The sequence below is a fragment of the Lissotriton helveticus genome, chromosome 5_1 (assembly GCF_964261635.1).
Source record: "Lissotriton helveticus chromosome 5_1, aLisHel1.1, whole genome shotgun sequence".
Taxonomy (NCBI): Eukaryota; Metazoa; Chordata; class Amphibia; order Caudata; family Salamandridae; genus Lissotriton; species Lissotriton helveticus.
This window is the reverse complement of record NC_136065.1, coordinates 1,239,863,007-1,239,880,108: the sequence shown is the minus strand read 5'-3', so window position 1 is coordinate 1,239,880,108 and position 17,102 is coordinate 1,239,863,007. Positions and strand designations below refer to the sequence as shown.

General features: G+C 47.1%; 1 protein-coding gene across 1 annotated transcript in view; it reads left to right on the top strand.

Moving 5' to 3' along the window:
• C5_1H10orf88 (chromosome 5_1 C10orf88 homolog) overlaps nucleotides 1-15,752 on the top strand; it is a 184,891-nt gene extending 169,139 nt beyond the window's left edge. The window contains exon 6 of the mRNA XM_078643993.1: nucleotides 14,388-15,752. Coding sequence (XP_078500119.1) covers nucleotides 14,388-14,610 — 223 coding nt within the window. The 3' untranslated portion in view covers nucleotides 14,611-15,752. The remainder of the gene's footprint in view (nucleotides 1-14,387) is intronic.
• The last annotated feature ends 1,350 nt before the right edge of the window (nucleotides 15,753-17,102 follow it).

The window sequence follows — 17,102 nt, the reverse complement described above, 5'->3', positions numbered from 1 at the left end:
CCATGTGTGACATTTTCATACATTCAGTATAATAATGTGTAATTTCAACAACTATGAGTGACACTTTCATGCAACCAAAATCAAGCAGTGAAACCAGAAAAACCTATAAATATCAGCAATTACACCAATTTGAACAACAAGACATTCTAAGAGGATGTTAAAACGGCTGGAAAGCACCAGAAACAAAACGAGGACTCATCTGCACTACTCATCGACAGTGTGCGTCTTGCCACTGCAAACTACAGAATGCTTCTGTACATTTTTAGAAAAGTCTTTTATTGTAATTGGGTTAGATTATTTGTTGCAAAAACCGGTGCAGTACAGAGAATAACATAATGACTGCTATAGTGGGGGATCAATAGAGAAGGAGGCGGCTGAGGACTGTTTTCTAGTTTGGGTGTCCTCACTTGAAAGCACACATCATCGTTCGCTGGGGTACGGAATGTAGCCAAGGTGCATGCTCCACTACCGACATTTTGAGCAGGTGTTTTTTAATTTCTTCTGCTCGGACAAAAGTAAAATAACAAGCTGCTTTACCTAATTGCTTTCTTGACTGCTCAGCTGCTATAAATCTGGCCAATCAAATGAGCAAAGGGACATCAGTTTTATTAAAGAGCACTGATAGCTTTATGAGCTTAGAGTTTAAAAGTTCACTTACTTTGAATCGAAGCAGGCAACGAGCGAAGACGGCGCCTTGGCAACAGGTGCCTCCCCCGGGCTGGTACATACTCTCACAGCTGCATGCAGCAGCCTGCCAGCAAGGGCCGGTTGGGCCCAAGTTTGTTGACCTCTAGTCCACGGGACCATGATTCTACCACTCCACACACTGCACAGAGCATGCAAAAGCTATAAGTGGCGAGCAGCACCCATCTCTGCTACAGGGAGGCAGCAGGCTCACAAGAGTCCGCAGCCGCCAATGCTGGTGGGGCCAGGTGAGCCGCAGAGAGGCCGAAGCAAGCCTGCGGTGGCAGGAGCGGTCACAGTGGCATGCGCATAACCCCAGCTGCCTCTGCCAAGACTCAGCGACCCATCTCACTGTCCAGTGAACGCCGGTGCTCGTTATAAAGAATGCACCAAAATAATTATTGCGGTATGGCGGGCAGCGGAAAATAAAAAAAGATAACTGCTGCTCGCCCTTCCGCACACTCAGAGTTATGGATACACTATTGCAATCACGTGACCACGCCATGTGAATGTCATTCCCCGGACTGTCCCGCAGCAGCTGTGCTATAATGAATGCTCATTCAGGGCTCGACAAATCCACTCGACCGCTCGCATTTGCGAGGTAAATTTTGAGGTCGAGCTATTTTTAGGTCCTACTCGCCTTTTCTGGCGAGTAGGAAAACATACTAACTTTTGTACTCTGCCTTTGAAAACGGAGCAAATGTGACCAGTTAACAAGATTTAAGGGCCTTTTTATTGCTCACAAAGCAAATGAGCAATAAAGATGCCTTTAAATCTTGTTATCTTGTCACATTTGCTCTGCTTTCAGAGACGGAGGTCAAGTAGGTTACTGTTAGGTCGAGGAGTTTTTTCTAAAGTACTAGACCTACAGGACTAGTAGCATTTTTCAGATTTCTCGAGCCCTGTCATTGGTGCAGCACACACAGCAGTGAGCCACCGGGTCGGCGCGGTACTCAGACCTGCCGTTCACATCTAAATTTAACACACTTAAATATTGCAAGACACTCTGAGAGAGCAGCAAGCTGTATGCGCTGCGTCCTAATCAGGAGTGTTTAGCCGGGGCGGCAATTTCGGTCCTGCTTGTATCTTACTCTTCACCGGTGGTGCTATCAAGGAGGCACTACAAATGTGTGACCTGGCCTTTTAATGTGGTGATACGGATCACTGCACAAAAATGCGTTAGTATCACGCCTGATGCTGGCACTTGACAGGGCTGGAATAGCATGCAACTTGAACTTAAGTTTTTTTTAAAGTACTCTCAAAAGCAATAAGTAAAGCAAGCATTGGCAAAGCCAATAGGTCATGTCAATGCAAGAGCTATTGGCATTGTAAATGTCTTTTAGCCATGTTATATAGAAGCACAGCTGCTGTTCAGCATGACTGAAAGTGCTTTAAAAATTCTGCGAAACAGCAAGAAATCTCTGTGAAAACTATGGGTGGGTGGAATTTGAGGAGTTGCCTTCCGTAAAATTCTGCGAAACAGCAAGAAATCTCTGCGAACACGCGGAATTTCGCATGCTCGCGGAGATTTTGCTGCACCCGTTGTAATCTATGCATGGTCACTCTCAGGGAGTCGGGGGCAGACGAGCATCGTGCCAGGATGAATCCTGGTCTGCATATTTATCAAAGAAAATACCACGGTTTTGTGCAATTCCTCTACCTCGTTGGGAACATGTATAATGCTTTTTCCTACAGTACAGCTGCGTAAAGGGACAGAAGAGTTGTCTCCAGTGACCATGTGTCTGTAACTTTGTCACCGCACCGAATGGCGCCGAGGTCCCTTGATTGAGCTGTTCATCAAAGTGGGGAAATGCCGGGAAGACGTTGCATACCGGACCGCTAGTGTGTGTGGGGCTTTTTCAAACAGGCGGGGCTTCAATGCGAGTTCACATGCCTCTTGTTTATAAAGGGTCAGAGGCCGATCAGAGCAGCAGATGAGGAGAAAGCAGCCTCCTGCACACAGGAACTACATGGGGATTGCGCTTGAGAAACTCATGGATACAAAGACCTCCATTAAGGCTCACAGCTAATTTTCGACGGTAGATATGTGGAGAATGCACACCTGCCCAGCCTCGATCGAACTCACGATTTTTTTGGGCTGATTAATGCGTTACTGAGTTTGAGCTTCAACTCGGGCACCTGCTTTATTTATATCTGTAAGTGCTTCCTGTTGAGGTTGAATTTTTGTGACAGGAGCATCGTGCCAGAATGAATCCTGCCCTGCATATCATCCAAGAAGATGCCACCGTTTTGTGCAATACCTCTACTCAGCTGGAGTACTTTCTACTTGCTAGTCAGTAAGTGCTACCTTTTTGGGTAAATGTATAGTGCTTTTCCTCCACTACAGCGGCGTAAAGGGACAGAAGAGTTGTCTCCAGTGACCATGTGTCTGTAACTGCGCATGCTTGGGGAGATTTTGCTGCGCCCGCTGTAATCTATGCAGGGTCACTCTCAGGGAGTCGGGGGCAGACTAGCATCGTGCCAGGATGAATCCTGGCCTGCATATTTATCAAAGAAGATACCACCATTTTGTGTAATTCTTCTACCTCGTTGGGTAAATGTATAATGTTTTTTCCTACTGTACAGCTGCGTAAAGGGTTGTCTCCAGTGACCATGTGTCTGTAACTTTGTCACCGCACTGAATGGCGCTGAGGTCCCTTGATTGCGCTGTCCATCATAGTGGAGAAATGCCGGGAAGACATTGCATACCGCTAGTGTGTGTGGGGCGGTGCTTCAATGCAAGTTCACATGCCTCTTGTTAATAAAGGGTCAGAGGCCAATCAGAGCAGCAGATGAGGAGAAAGCAGCCTCCTGGTCACAGGAACTTCACTGGGATTGCCCTCAAGAAACTCATGGATGCAAAGACCTCCATCAAAGCTTGCAGCTAATTTTCGACAGTAAATATGTGGAGAACCTGCCCAGCCTCGACCGAGCTCACAATGTTTTGGGGCTGATTAATGTGTTACTGAATTTGAGTTTCTACTGATCGCGGAAGTTTCGACATTTTCGCGTTGTGCGTGGAAATGCCGAAATTTCCTTTTCATTCCTTCTTTATTTTTCCCTCCTTATTTCTTTCTTTATTTCTCTTTTCTTTTTTCTTTCCCTCATTCCTTCTTTCTTTCCTTCTTCTTTCTCTCTTGCTTTCTGTCTTTCATTCTTTCCTTCCTTCTTACACTTTCCTCCCTTCCAGGCTCCATTTCTCTTTCCCTCTTTCCTTCTCTTTCCTTCCCTCTTTCCTCTTGTTTTTGTTTTGTTCGCTTGCTTTCTTTCCCTTTCCTTCTTATCCTTTCCTTCCTTTCCTACTTGCTTTCCTCTTTCCTTCCTTCCTTCCTTCTTTCTTTTATTCTTTTTTCCTTCCTCTTTCTCTCATTCTCTCCTTCTTCCCTTCTTTCACTTCTTTCATCCGAAAGAGACTGTTAGTTATAGATTCCTTACCTTAGAATTACCCCCTAGGCGTCAGACTGAATCCAAATCATTTTTTGTCAGTAGTCCCCCTGCTCGTCGGTAGGTGACATTGGTTGACTCTGCATCAGTCGTCTGCGTCGTGGACTTCGTGGTCTTTATAGACCCCTCCCCTGCTTGCTGACGTCCGTTCTTTCTTTTTCCGCTCCAGCCTAGCGCAGATCCAGAGATAACTACCACTGTAGTCACTTTTTTACTACCTTTTTTTCAACTTTTATCGACTTCTTTTTCTTGGTCTTCAACTGCTTGTGCACGAGAGATGCCCCATCGACGAACCGGCTTCAAGCTTTGCGAAGCCTGTCACAAAATGATGGCTGTGACGGACCTGCACCTCCTCTGCCTTTGGTGCATGGAGCACGCGCGACCACGACCCGAAGTCGTGCTCCTACTGTTGGGCCATGAATCCCAAATCTTTGCAGGAGCAGTTCTGAAAGCTGTTTGAGGCCCGGCAGTCGACTACACGTCGTTCCCGGTCCCGCACAAGAGGAAGGTCTCGAGACTGGTCGCGGAGGCCCCACACCTCGTCGCACTCCTTGTCGTCCAGGTTGTCGGGTAAGTCCCAACACAAGAGGAAGACGAAAAAGCACCGTCGCTCTTCGCCTTCTCCCCGTCAGTTGGCTGACGTGACGCTGGATCCGGAGCATCGTTGCTCATAGGCTCAGACTTTGGTGCCTCCTTCTGGGACGACTCCGCGCCTCGCTCCCTCTCCGGGACCTGGAGCGTCCCCTGCCCAGCATCGTGCATTTTTTTTATGAAGCCATCCCCTCCATCTTTGGACACCCTGACTTCACGGGCACGCGTTCGGGCCCAACCGGACCGGAATCAAGGGCCCTCATGGTTCCAGATCTGGATCAACACCGTTCGACCTCACTCGAACTGGAGGGTACGTTTGTTCCCCTGTGCATCCTTGGTGTTCCCTATCGCCCAGAAGGTGGTGATGAGGATTTGGAGGGGTCTTCTGACCCTTTAGCAGACCAAGTTAAGTATCAATGGGGTAACCCAGTATCCCTAAGAACCTGGGCAGTAAAGCAAATTATAAACAGTTGGTTCTTTCGGGTGCACTATATTTCTTTTCCCTTTTTTTTCCTAGCATTTTACACAACATATTCATTCATTGGAAGATGAGTAAATCAAAGTGGACACAATTACAGATGAGAAAAGGAATCCAAACCTTCTGTAGTATTGCAAAATACTTTATAAATTGTATTCATTTATAAGTACTCCCATTTTATACATTTACAAGGCTGTTATCTTTATACGGTGGCGCACAAAGTAAAAATTTGTGACAATTGGTGCTCGGTGAAATTTCGTGCAAGTGTAATATACAATATGTACGATGGCGATTTCAGGTAACAGGGAGGGGAATGGGAAGGGGAGCATGGCCAGTATTGCAAACTCACTGAGTGTTCTGTAGACCACACTACTCAGTCTCAAATACAGAATCCTTAGAAAGATGTTCCACAGATTTTGTTTGTCGACGTTTCAACCCTGGTGTAGCGCTCTTGAAGCGTCTCTGAGGGTCTTCATCAGGACTGAGTGAAGGTAGGGGAGGTAGGGCTATGTGTAGCAGCCTCAAAGTAGGCCCAGCCGGGCTCTCCTTTGGTGATCAAGAGTCGCAGCTAGGCGATCAATGGCTAAAAAACTCCCTTACTGTCGAGTTCTCAATTTAATTAGTAGAATCCCAATGTGTCTTCGGGATCTCTTCACTAAGCTTGTGACGTCATGTGTTTTTCGCTGATAAGGATATCAGCAGTTGCTTAATTCATAAACCGAACCATTCGGTTACTTCAATTATTCGATGTCTGGTCCAAAAGGATCCGAAGCTGCTCAGCCCGGCGGCGAGAAGTGCTCTGTCCGGGTTCACAGCGTTTTCACTTTGTGCACCACCGTATAAAGATGACAGCCTATTAACTGTATAAAATGAGAGTACTTATAAATGAATACAATTTATAAAGTATTTTGCAATACTACAGAAGGTTTGGATTCCTTTTCTCATCTGTAATTGTGTCCACTTTGATTTACTGATCTTCCAATAAATGAATATGTTGTGTAAAATGCTACGAAAAAGGGAAGAAATATAGTGCACCCAAAAGAACCAACTGTTTATAATTTCCTTTAGCAGACCACCTAGATGAGCCGGACTGAAGAGAGGACCTTGGTGATGCCCGTGGTCTGGACACTTCTACTGACCTTGGCATGCTTTCTCCCCCTGCCGTGGCTATGGAGGATGGAGCATCCTATGCCGTGGTAGTGAGCAGGGCAGCTGAGGCCCTGGGCCTTCAGCTCCCTTCAGTGGTAGTCGGGACTAATCTCCTGACAGAGGTGCTTCAACCGGCAGCGTCTTCATCTGACCCCCTTTTGGCATTCAATGAAGCCCTCACTAATGTCCTTCTGGGCACCTGGTCCAAGCAAAGCACAGGGGCTCTTGTGGAACGTACGATCGCCCGCTGCTACCCCCAGGCTCCGGACGACCCAGTTTTCCTCACCCAACACCCATCCCCAGGGAACTTGGTGGTCCAAGCCTCTTCATCTAAGGGCGCATTGCCTTCTGCTCCCCCAGATAGGGAATCCAAGAAACTGGATCATCTTGGGAAGCGCATGTTCACCTCCTCCAGCTTGGCATTGCGGTCCGTGAATACCGCATGCCTCTTGGGGCAATACTCCCATACAATCTGGGATACGGTTGCGCAGGTGCTGCCTCAGTGCCTGGAGGAGGTTCAGACCGTTCTCTCCCAAGCAGTAGCAGACAAATTCATGATTCGTTGTGGACTGGATACCACTTACTCACTGGGCAGAACGATTGCCACATCCGTAGCCCTTCGGCGCTACGCCTGGTTGAGGACAACTGGCTTTTCGGGGGATGTCCGGTCAACCCTACAGGACATACCCTTTGATGGCCGTCGCCTTTTTGGTGACAAGGCCGATTCGGCACTGGAGCACTTTAAGGATTCTCGAGCTACGGCCAGATCAATGGGCCTCACAGCAACGACCTTCCACGTCAGTCTGCTTTTCGCCCCATTCGTGGCTACGGAAGGGGTACCCCAACATGTCCAGCCCAGACCAGCCACTGGTTCACTCAAGATATTCCGTCTCATTGTGGTCGTGGGACCCAGCAAAGTGGTTCTGGGGGACAGCGGGCGGGCCAGTCCACCCTTCCTACCCCTGCAGCTGCCTCCAAACCTTCCTAGTCCAACCTTCCAGGGCCACCAGAAGCCAGTGGGCGGCAGGATTCACCATCACCTCCCCCACTGGCAAACCACCACGTCGGACATGTGGGTTTTGCAAATGGTTCGAAGGGGCTATTCCCTCCCCTTCGAGACTACCCCCTCCCTCCATGCCACCGTCTTTCGAGCGCATGTTGGATGATCATTTGGCACTTCTCCGCCAGGCAGTTTCGGCTCTCTTGGCCAAGGGTGCCATTGCGAGGGTTCCTATTCCAGAAGTAGGTTGTGGTGCCCAAGAAGGACAAGGGCCTGCGTCCTAGTCAAGATCTTCAGGGCCCTCAACCGCTTCCTCTGGCAGGAGAAGTTCAAAATGCTGGCCTTGCCTCAGGTCATGTCTGCTCTCGACCCTGGAGACTGGATGGTGGCGTTGAAGTTGCAGGACACCTATTTTTACAATCCCCGTCCTGCCAGCCCACTGGCGTTACCTGCAATTCACGGTAGGCCACAAGCAATTTCAATTCACCGTGCTGCCCTGCCCTTTGGCCTTACCAGCGCCCCTTGGGTGTTCCTGAAAAAATGATGGCGGTGGTCTCAGCTCATCTGCGCAGATGGGATCCTGTCTTCCCCTTTTGCAACGGCTGGCTGTTGAAGGTGGGCTCGCCCCAGGCTCCCACTTTCAGACTACGACGGACCACCTGCGCTTGCTGGGGTTCCCTATCAACATGCCAATGTCCCACCTGACCCCCTCTCAAATTCTCCCTTTCATTGGGCGGTTCTGGACACAATGCATTTTCGGCCCTATTCGGGCTACGGTATGGATGTTTCAGCCTCTATCCTGGATTTCGGGGAGATTGACCAAGGCTGCTGGCCCTCATGTCCTCTTGCATCCTGCTGGTGGATCATGCCAGATGGCATGTGTGGGCTCTGCAGTGGGACCTGAAGTTCCAGTGGGCGCAGCACCAGAGTAATCTTTCAGACTATATCCATCTCTCGGAGGGGACTGCACAACAACTGCAGCGGTGGCTAACGAACCACGCTTAGGTCCGAGGCAGATCCCTCTCCCTTACCCAACCAGACCTCACAGTAATGACCGATAAGTCACTCCTGGGATGGAGCGGCCATCTGGGAGAGGTTGAGTTCGGAGGCGTCTGGTCTCTGGCTGAATCCGGGCTCCATATCAACCTGCTGGAACTCCAGGTGATTCAGCTGGCACTATAGCCATTTCTTCCCTCTCAAGGGAAAGTGGTGCAGGTGTTCACAGACAACACCACCACCATGTGGTACTGTAACAAGCAGGGCCGGGTGTGGTCGTGGACCCTATGCCAAGAGGCTTTTCGTCTCTGGACATGGCTAGACATCAGGGCATGGCCCTGGTGGTTCAGCACCTGGCAGGTTCTCTGAACGCCAGGGCGGACAAACAGCCGACGGTGCCTGGTGGGTCACGAATGGTGTCTTCACTCAGAGGTGGTGCAATGTCTCTTTCAACAGTGGGGAGATCCTTGGTTAGATCCGTTCGCCACTGAAGTGAACGCGCAATGTCAGCAATTCTGCGCGTTGGAATTTCCAAGGCGACACTCGCACTGCAACACTTCATCACAAGTAGACCTGTGACTGTTAGACCTGTCAGCCCTTTGGGTGGTCCCTCATAATTTTTATCCCCTTTTTGCCTTCTATTTTTTTGTGTCCTCTACATTTTTTATTGGTGTTGACTTTCTAAACCTCCGGGCGTCTCCTCACTGCTAATCAGTGCTGAGGCGCAGGTGTGCTTTCTTCAAGAGTTACCTCAGAGCCATGGTCCATAGGTTAGCATTAGGGGGATCTAGAACCTTCTGGTCCCTTCTAGTGACCTGGGCCTAGGTTATATAAGTGAGCTCACTGGTCGGCCATTTTGTCCACACTAAAGAACTGACTGGAGTGCAGACTGCTGTAATGAGGAAGGGTGATCCTGACCAGGTTGATGGTTCTGAAGAGCTGCTGCCAGGTGTGGTGAATCTGCCTCCCTACCTGCTGAACTGACCCAGCTGTGAGAGGGACCGAGGGGTCCAGAACCAGGAGTGGTTAAAGATCTCCATTCCTCCCCCCTCTTGAACGTGAGATCGCCAGGTTACAGAAGGACATCATTTCACCTGAGTAAAAGGTGGTGAGTGTAAAACCCGAGGGGACCTGCTCTGCTGCTGTTCTTCTTAAAGGAGAGATGTCAGACTGTGGGGTTCCTACGACCTTCTTAGAAACTAGCCCCACGTCATTAGAGTACTGGGGGAGCCGTCGGACTAGCAGCTGTCTGAAGAGAGACCCCCCCTCCCCCCAGATATCTGCACAGTTGAAGTAAGAGTGAGGAGGGGGTAGGGAGACACCTTCAATAAACGTAGCGATATGCGTCCTACCCCCTGCTGCCGCAGATAAGAAGGAAGAGGAAGGGGGAGAATTCTATTGATACCTTGATTTCCCCGGAATTCCTCTAGTGAGAGCCTTTGCTTTTCTGTGGTACCGCTAAGCTCCTGTCAAGCGGAGTTGCCGGTCCTGTTCCCCCTGCGAAAAGCGTGGAAGCTGATCAGGGCGGGTCCGGCATAGGAAGAGAACCACCCCGTTGAACTCTGCCTGGGCTGGTGGGCGTCTTCAGCTCTGCCTACCTGAAAGATCGGGGCCGGCGCTGGAGTTGGGAGGCGGCTGGCTCAGTTGACGCGGTGACGCGTTGGAGGGGCGCCGGACGCTTTCTTCAGAATCGTGAGGGAAGGTGAGGGGGAACAGGCCTTGAGATTTGTCCTGTGATTCTCACCGCATTTGCCTTCCGTTCCCGGCCCCAAGTAGAGACAGAAGATTGGGCCTGGGCTGGAAGGGATTGCCGTCTCCGTCTGACTGAAGAGCCGGTAAGAGCCACGAGTGAGGCAACAGTTCCAACTGTTGTTTTAAGGTTCCCCCTCTGTTGTACACTTATGAGGGCTAAATTGAGGTGCTAAAGCTGGAGTCCGGATTATTCAGACAAAATAGGGAGCGGTCTAGAGACACAGGGAGTAGGGGAAAGAAAGGAAAGACTGATCGCCTCAGCCCCTTTGAAGTGGGGCCTGTGGGGGTATTCAGACTCATATCCTCACATGGTTTGTGCTCCAGGACTTGAGGGAAAACTTGAAGACAAAGAGGCAGATGAATAACTGTGGAATAAAAAGAATAATTCTCCACTGGGGTAGTTATGCCAATAACCCTAATTGATATGATCTGGATTGCTGCCGAGTCGGAATACAAAATCTGCTCATCAACCCCCTGGTATATGTGACACTTCTTTGGCAAACCTATGAGATTATCTGCTCTTCTTATTTATAAAGTGTATCTTGCTGCTGGATGTATTAACGTTGTAAAGTAACTGCCTGAGATAAGGAGCTGCATAACTCATTAAATTTGTTGGTGATTGAATTGCAAACCAAAGGAATGTGATGCTTTAATGTGGAATTAATCATACATGGAAATGCTTGTGATGTAAGTGTTTCACTGCTAAGAACTGAAGTTGAACTATTAACAAGAGATAAAGCTTTTCCATATTTTTCTAAAGATGGTGTGGTGTCATTTTTAAGGGGGAAATACTTTGGGTTACTGTTTGGGTGTGAAGCAAGCACAACATATTGCTTTGGAGTTAGGCCTTATCACTTGTGCCAAGCTACCCTATGTGGACCTGAGACCCCGGGTCCAACAGTGGCCTCCTGTACACTTTTCTGCCTGTACAACTTCTGCCCAGAGTGTTGAAGAAGATCGAGCGCGACCGGGCCCACGTCATTCTTGTGGCTCGGGACTGGGCACGAAGAGTCTGGTACGCAGAGCTACTGAGCATGGCCATCGATCATCCACTCAGATTGCCTCTTCGGGAGGATCTTCTATCGGAGCAGCAGGGGAGGGTTCTTCCCCCAAACCTGCCAAGCCTCCACCTCTTTGCGTTGAGATTGAGCGTGACAGTTGACAGCTTTTGACCTTCCTCCCGAAGTCTGTAACATTATCTTGGCAGCCAGGCGTCCCTTCACTAAGACAGTATACACCTGTCGATTTGAATACATTTGTGGCATGGTGCACAGCAAAGGCTGTGGATCCCCTTACTACTGCTCTTTCTGAGATCCTATTGTACATACTTTCTTTGGCCCAGCAGGGATCTGCCCTGGGCACTCGTAAGGACTATCTTTCGTCCATCTCTGCGTTCCTTCAGCTTTCAGATCTTTGTTCAAGTCCCCTATTGTACAGAGATTCCTCAAGGGCATTACTCATCTCTTTCCTCCTTCTCCTTTCGTAATGCCCCAGTGGGACTTAAACCTGGTCTTAACCTACCTAATGTGTGCTCCCTTCGAGCCTCTCCACAACTGTCCTCTCAGGCTCCTCACTCTGAAGACAGCCCTCTTCCTTGTTGCCATCACCTCTGCTCGCAGAGTGAGTGAGCTCCAAGCTCTTTCTTCTAAGCCCTCTTTCTCTCTGTGCATCGGTACAGAGTGGTGCTTAGGACACAGCCTTCGTTCCTTCCCAAAGTGGTACGGCCCTTTCACATTGGACAAACCTTTACTTTACCCACGTTTTTCCCACCTCCGCACCCTTCCAAGGAGGAGGAGAGACTCTACTGTCTGGACCCCAAGCGTGCACTATCTTTCTACCTTGATCACACAAAAGATTTCCGGGTGGATAATCAACTCTTTGTTGGCTATGAGGGTGACAAGAAAAGTCGGACCGTTCAAAAGCAGACCATCTCTAGATGGGTTGTCCTTTGTGTAAAAATGTAATACGCTTTGGCAAAGAAGGAACCTCCAGCGGGGCTCCGTGCTCATTCTACCAGAGCTACGGCAGCCACCACTGCTCTTGCTCACGGAGTTCCACTCCTTCACATCTGTCAGGCAGCCACGTGGGCATCCTTGCACATGTTCACTAGACATACTGCCTGGACAGCCAAGTCTGGAGGGACGGCTATTTTGTCCAATCTGTCCTCCAGGACTTTCTGGTGTCAACTGAGTTCACAGACCCTTCTCCGGAGTTGGTATTGCTGGGGTATCTGTTTTTTTTAATTTTGTTTATTTATTTGAGGAGTTTTATATAGCGCTGGTTAGACCCGGAGGTATCAGAGTGCTTTACATGAGAACAAGTGAGTTACAAATTACATCAGCTACAGGGTTACACAGTATAACAACATATAAAAAACAATGTTACATGATCGGAGGGGAAGGGGGTAGGAGAGACAGCAGAGAGATGAGGAAAACAATGTCCAATGTCCGGCGGAGTAGGTGACAGCCGAGGGGTGAACAAAAGCCGATCTCCTCTATAGCTGTCTGGGCAGCTCCACCCGGCTTCAGCTATATTGCTCGGTCTGTTCTAAGGTAAGGAATCTATAACCAACAGTCTTTTTCAGATGAACAAGTTACTTACCTTCAGAAACAATAATATCTGTAAGAGACATACGTTAGTTATAGATTCCTTACTGCCCCACCAATCCTCCACATTTGCAAACTGACTTCTGGGGACTGGGACTACCTAACAGGGCCCACGTTTAGAGCACCAGTGGTCAGTGTCTTCCTTGGCTCTGCGCTTCTGGCATAGAAAGTCAAAATCAGAACTGACATCAGCGCACAGGGGCGGTGTCTATATAGACACCGTGACGTCATTTTGGCGAACACGATGCCGACGACGGACGAGGAGTCGACTGAGGCCACCTACCGACGCGCAGGGGTACTGCTGAGTAAATCTCCAGATCCAGTCTGATGCCAGGGGGTAATTCTAAGGTAAGGACTCTCTAACTAACATATGTCTCTTACAGACACATTGTTACCCAAGGTAAGTAACGTGTTCTTTACTTCTTATCTTTCACTCTTGCTTTCCTTTTTTCTCTGTCTCTCATGCTTTCCTTCATTCCTTCTTAACTCTTCTATCTTTCCTTCTTTCTCTCTTGCTCATCCCACTTTCATTCCCTCTCTCCTTCTTCCCTTCCTTTCTTTTTTCTTTCATTCGTTCTTTTTCTCTATTGTGCTTTTTTCTTTCCTTCTTTCCATTTCCTTTCCTTCCTTCTATTTTCTTTCGCTTGCTTTCCTTCCTTCTTTCTTTCCCTCTTTCATTCCCCCTCTCCTCCTTTCCCTTTTTTCTTCATTCTTTACTTATATTTCCTTATCTTTTTTTCTTGCCTTTCTTTTTTTCCTTCCTTTGTTTTTTTCTCAAATATAGAAGGCCTGCATCCAATGCTAGACTCGTTGACTTTTTAAGTTTGTGTTAGCCAAGACCTTTTGATTTTAGTAAAATTATGTATATAACATAGTTATTTGTATGGGGTTCCAGCCAGTCATCCATTATTCTGCATTAAGGGGCAATGAACCCAGCCCACTTCAGCCATTGGCAGACATAACAAGTTAGGGCATGCTTCCCTTTCACAAGGCGTTATGAAAGACAGGGTTAACCCATATGCGTCACTGGGACCTGGGTGATTAAACGTTATAGATAGAGGGGTCCCAGACTGGGAGGAGTAAGGAAAAGGATTACAACAAATAATAAGGACAGATTGTACATACATACAAGAAACAAGACAAATCTGATGTACAATGTTTTTAATTCACAATGTACCGAAAACCATGTTAAATGGCTACACATTAAAACAGATATCTTTATCAATTTGTTATAAATAATTGCCCATAAGTAAAGGGGGGGGGGGAGGGGGGTGATAGTGCTGTGAGAGTTTGTAGTGGGGATATACAGACAATCTTGAATGAAAAAAGGACAATAAATGCAATTATTTATTTGTTGTAATCCTTTTCCTTACTCCTCCCTTTCACAAGGGTCACATCCACACAGAAAGTAGTTCCCTTTAGTGCCAGGGAGTGCCTAAGAAGTAATTCTTTGTGTGTTTTTTTAAGACCCCCATAAACTTTTTTGCTGGCCCTTTTAGACTGATAAGGGCCCGGTGTATTCCTAACAACGTTTTGCAAAAACCATAACAAGAATTGCCAGAAGTCTGGTGGACGATACCATGCCTATTGGCTTTCCCAATCCTTGTTTGCTTATGATGCTTTGTAGAAAAGTTATCCATTCTGCTGATTTGTTTTAAAAATAATGTTTTTGTGTTTTTTTTTGTAGACGAGATTATTCTGGAACATGCTTATTTTTAGAGGACTTAATTACAAAACAAATGGGTGCAATGGAGAAGCGGCTGCTGGACCACATCGACAATCGCATAAATAGACTCCAGGAGCAAATGGATGCCAGAATGGGGCTGCTGGTGAATTTACTACAGAACTCGCACATTACCTCAGGAGAAAGAAAAACCAATGGAGAAGTTCACATCCTCAGTGATATGTAACCTCTACATAGCACTTCCTGCTACCTCAAGGAGTCTCGTAACTGTCCTTCCTGGCCATTCAGAAGCAAGAGTTGTGGACACTAAGCCTCTTTGTGATATTTTCACATTTTCTTTGGGCCTTTGCACTCGCATGAAAAAGATATTAGGAAAAATAACTTATTTTTAAAATGTAGATTTGTCCTACTCCCATCTGACCTACAGGCAGCAGTGAAATGCCACAAACCACATAGATATCAATGTGTTGGTTTGCTTAAACTAGGCATGACGCAACTAAGTCTAGATCTTTTGCAGGCCAGTCAAGGTACAGTCCTGTGTGGGTGCTCTTGGTAGAAATCTGACTCGAGCTGGCATTAGATTCCCTTTAGAAAGGAATGGTCAAGAATGGAAGGTACTGAAAAAGCTACTGTGTCTTCTCTTAACATGTGCTGCGCTCCTCTGTGTACAGACGTGACCTATCTGCTCCAGCACTGAGGACTACCCTGAACAGAAATCTTAAGACCAGAGATTTAAGAATGTAAAAAAACTTTTTAATATTTATAGTCTGTTGCTGTGGCAGTGGGTGAGAGGATGAAGGTTCGCTGTGGCATTGTAATGCAACCCAAGCTTCAGAGACACCCAGTTATGAGGGCTCTCGGTCGTAGCATGCATGGCACAGAGCCGTCATTGTAGCAGTTACCGGTTATCGTAACTACACAGGGCCCAACACAACTCTAGCGGGCACTCTTCATGAACGCGTACCAGCTGCTCTGCAAAGCTGCACCATACAGCTGGAGTACAAGGGTCTCGAGGTGCGAGACAGAGACGAGAATATGTACAACTTGTTGAAACGGTTCACATTTGTGTCTGGGAGGCAGCTGTACTAACGGTTCATTTCCAGTATTGTCGGGACAGACAGTGTTGTGTTGCCAGTAGCGACTGAGGATTACAACCAAGTAACAGTTTTAATGTAGGCAATTTTGTCCTATGATAACTTTTATATACAAAGTATTGTTAAAGAGTATTTCTACAAATATCAATGTGTAGATCGTAATTTAAAGAGTAAATCTCACTTTTTATTACTGTAAAAACTGTTGGGGCTGCAGTTTCATTAGAGCTGCTCATAGATTAACTATTTATATTGGTAATAAAGCCCTTACTCAGTTTTCCATTCATTTTCCGTGCTCCCATTTAGAATGCACATCATCTGTGCTTCCAGACTGGTTTGTCAGTGTGCTGCCCTTTACAACACAATATTGCAGAATCATTCACTATGCGTAACTTTCGCTCAGTCCTCTTATTTTGCATGTTGTAATTCTTATCCAAATGTCTCCCCCATTTCCCAGTTGAATCCCCGTGCCTACCACAAAGATCCCTTCCTCAGGGTGCAGCTTGCTTCTCTGTTGTTTATCTTCTGCTCCCTCAAAGCTCCAGGCCTTAATGAAAATCTCTTTTCTGCACCCGAATATGTATTTTTCTTAAGCTGCTGAGCTCTGTCTTAATCTCTAAATTTACCTTCTCTCCTTGCCTCCACATCACAAATAATTCCCTACTATGTGAACACTATTTTAATTTTCCCCCGAAGCCTCTCCCTAAGCACTTATCGTACAGCTCCATCCCTCCTCTCCCGTCTAAATCTTTCACCCCATACTTTCATATTTCTCGTAGCTTCTTTCTTCTCACCCCTTCCGTTGCTTGACCTACCTCAGTTTCTCTGCAGCAGCTTTAAATTTGTTTAGGTTTTATGTGGAAAAGCAGTCACCATGTAATCATAAAAATATTGCTGCTAGTATTGAGTTCAACATCTCGATTGGTACTGTTCGCGCTTAAAATTGGGTGTGTTCCTCTTAATGAGAGCTCTGTCTTAGCCTTGTCCAAAATTCGACCCTTCTCCATTTTGATGAGTTTGAATAATTGTATATATTTAGACGTGAATTCCTCTTTTCTGAAATGAATACGTAGCAATGTTTCTAGCATACTCCACTGCACTATACCTTTGGTTTCTCCTGCCTGCTCCTTTACCTTTCCCACGTACACTCCAGCTTCATATTTGCCTGTCAGAGGTCTGTTGTTGGGTTCCCCATTTCAGTGAAGCTTGGGTTAAATTATTCATTTCACAAGGCTTATTCATTATTTCCTCTCTTATTCCATACTGTCTGCTATCCTGTCACAGTTAGTGCTTTGAAATGGCCTATGAACACCTGAAGGTGTCTTTTGGCCCATGCGTATCAGTGACTGCCTCTGATGATCACACCATGTATGGGTATCTCTTTGCCTCTGTGTATGTGTGTGTATATTGGCCTGTGTGCATGGAAGTTTGCAGGTATGTTACAATGTCTCCATATGTCTACTCTGTCATTGTATGCTTGGATATTGTCTATGTTTATATTTGTGTGTGTGGAGCCTCTGCTGATCATTGTGTTAACAGTCGGAGTATAACTGCAAGTGTGAACACCACTCTATTATTGAAGTGGCACTGGAGAGGTTATCCATAAGAAAGCAACTGACAAGAATGC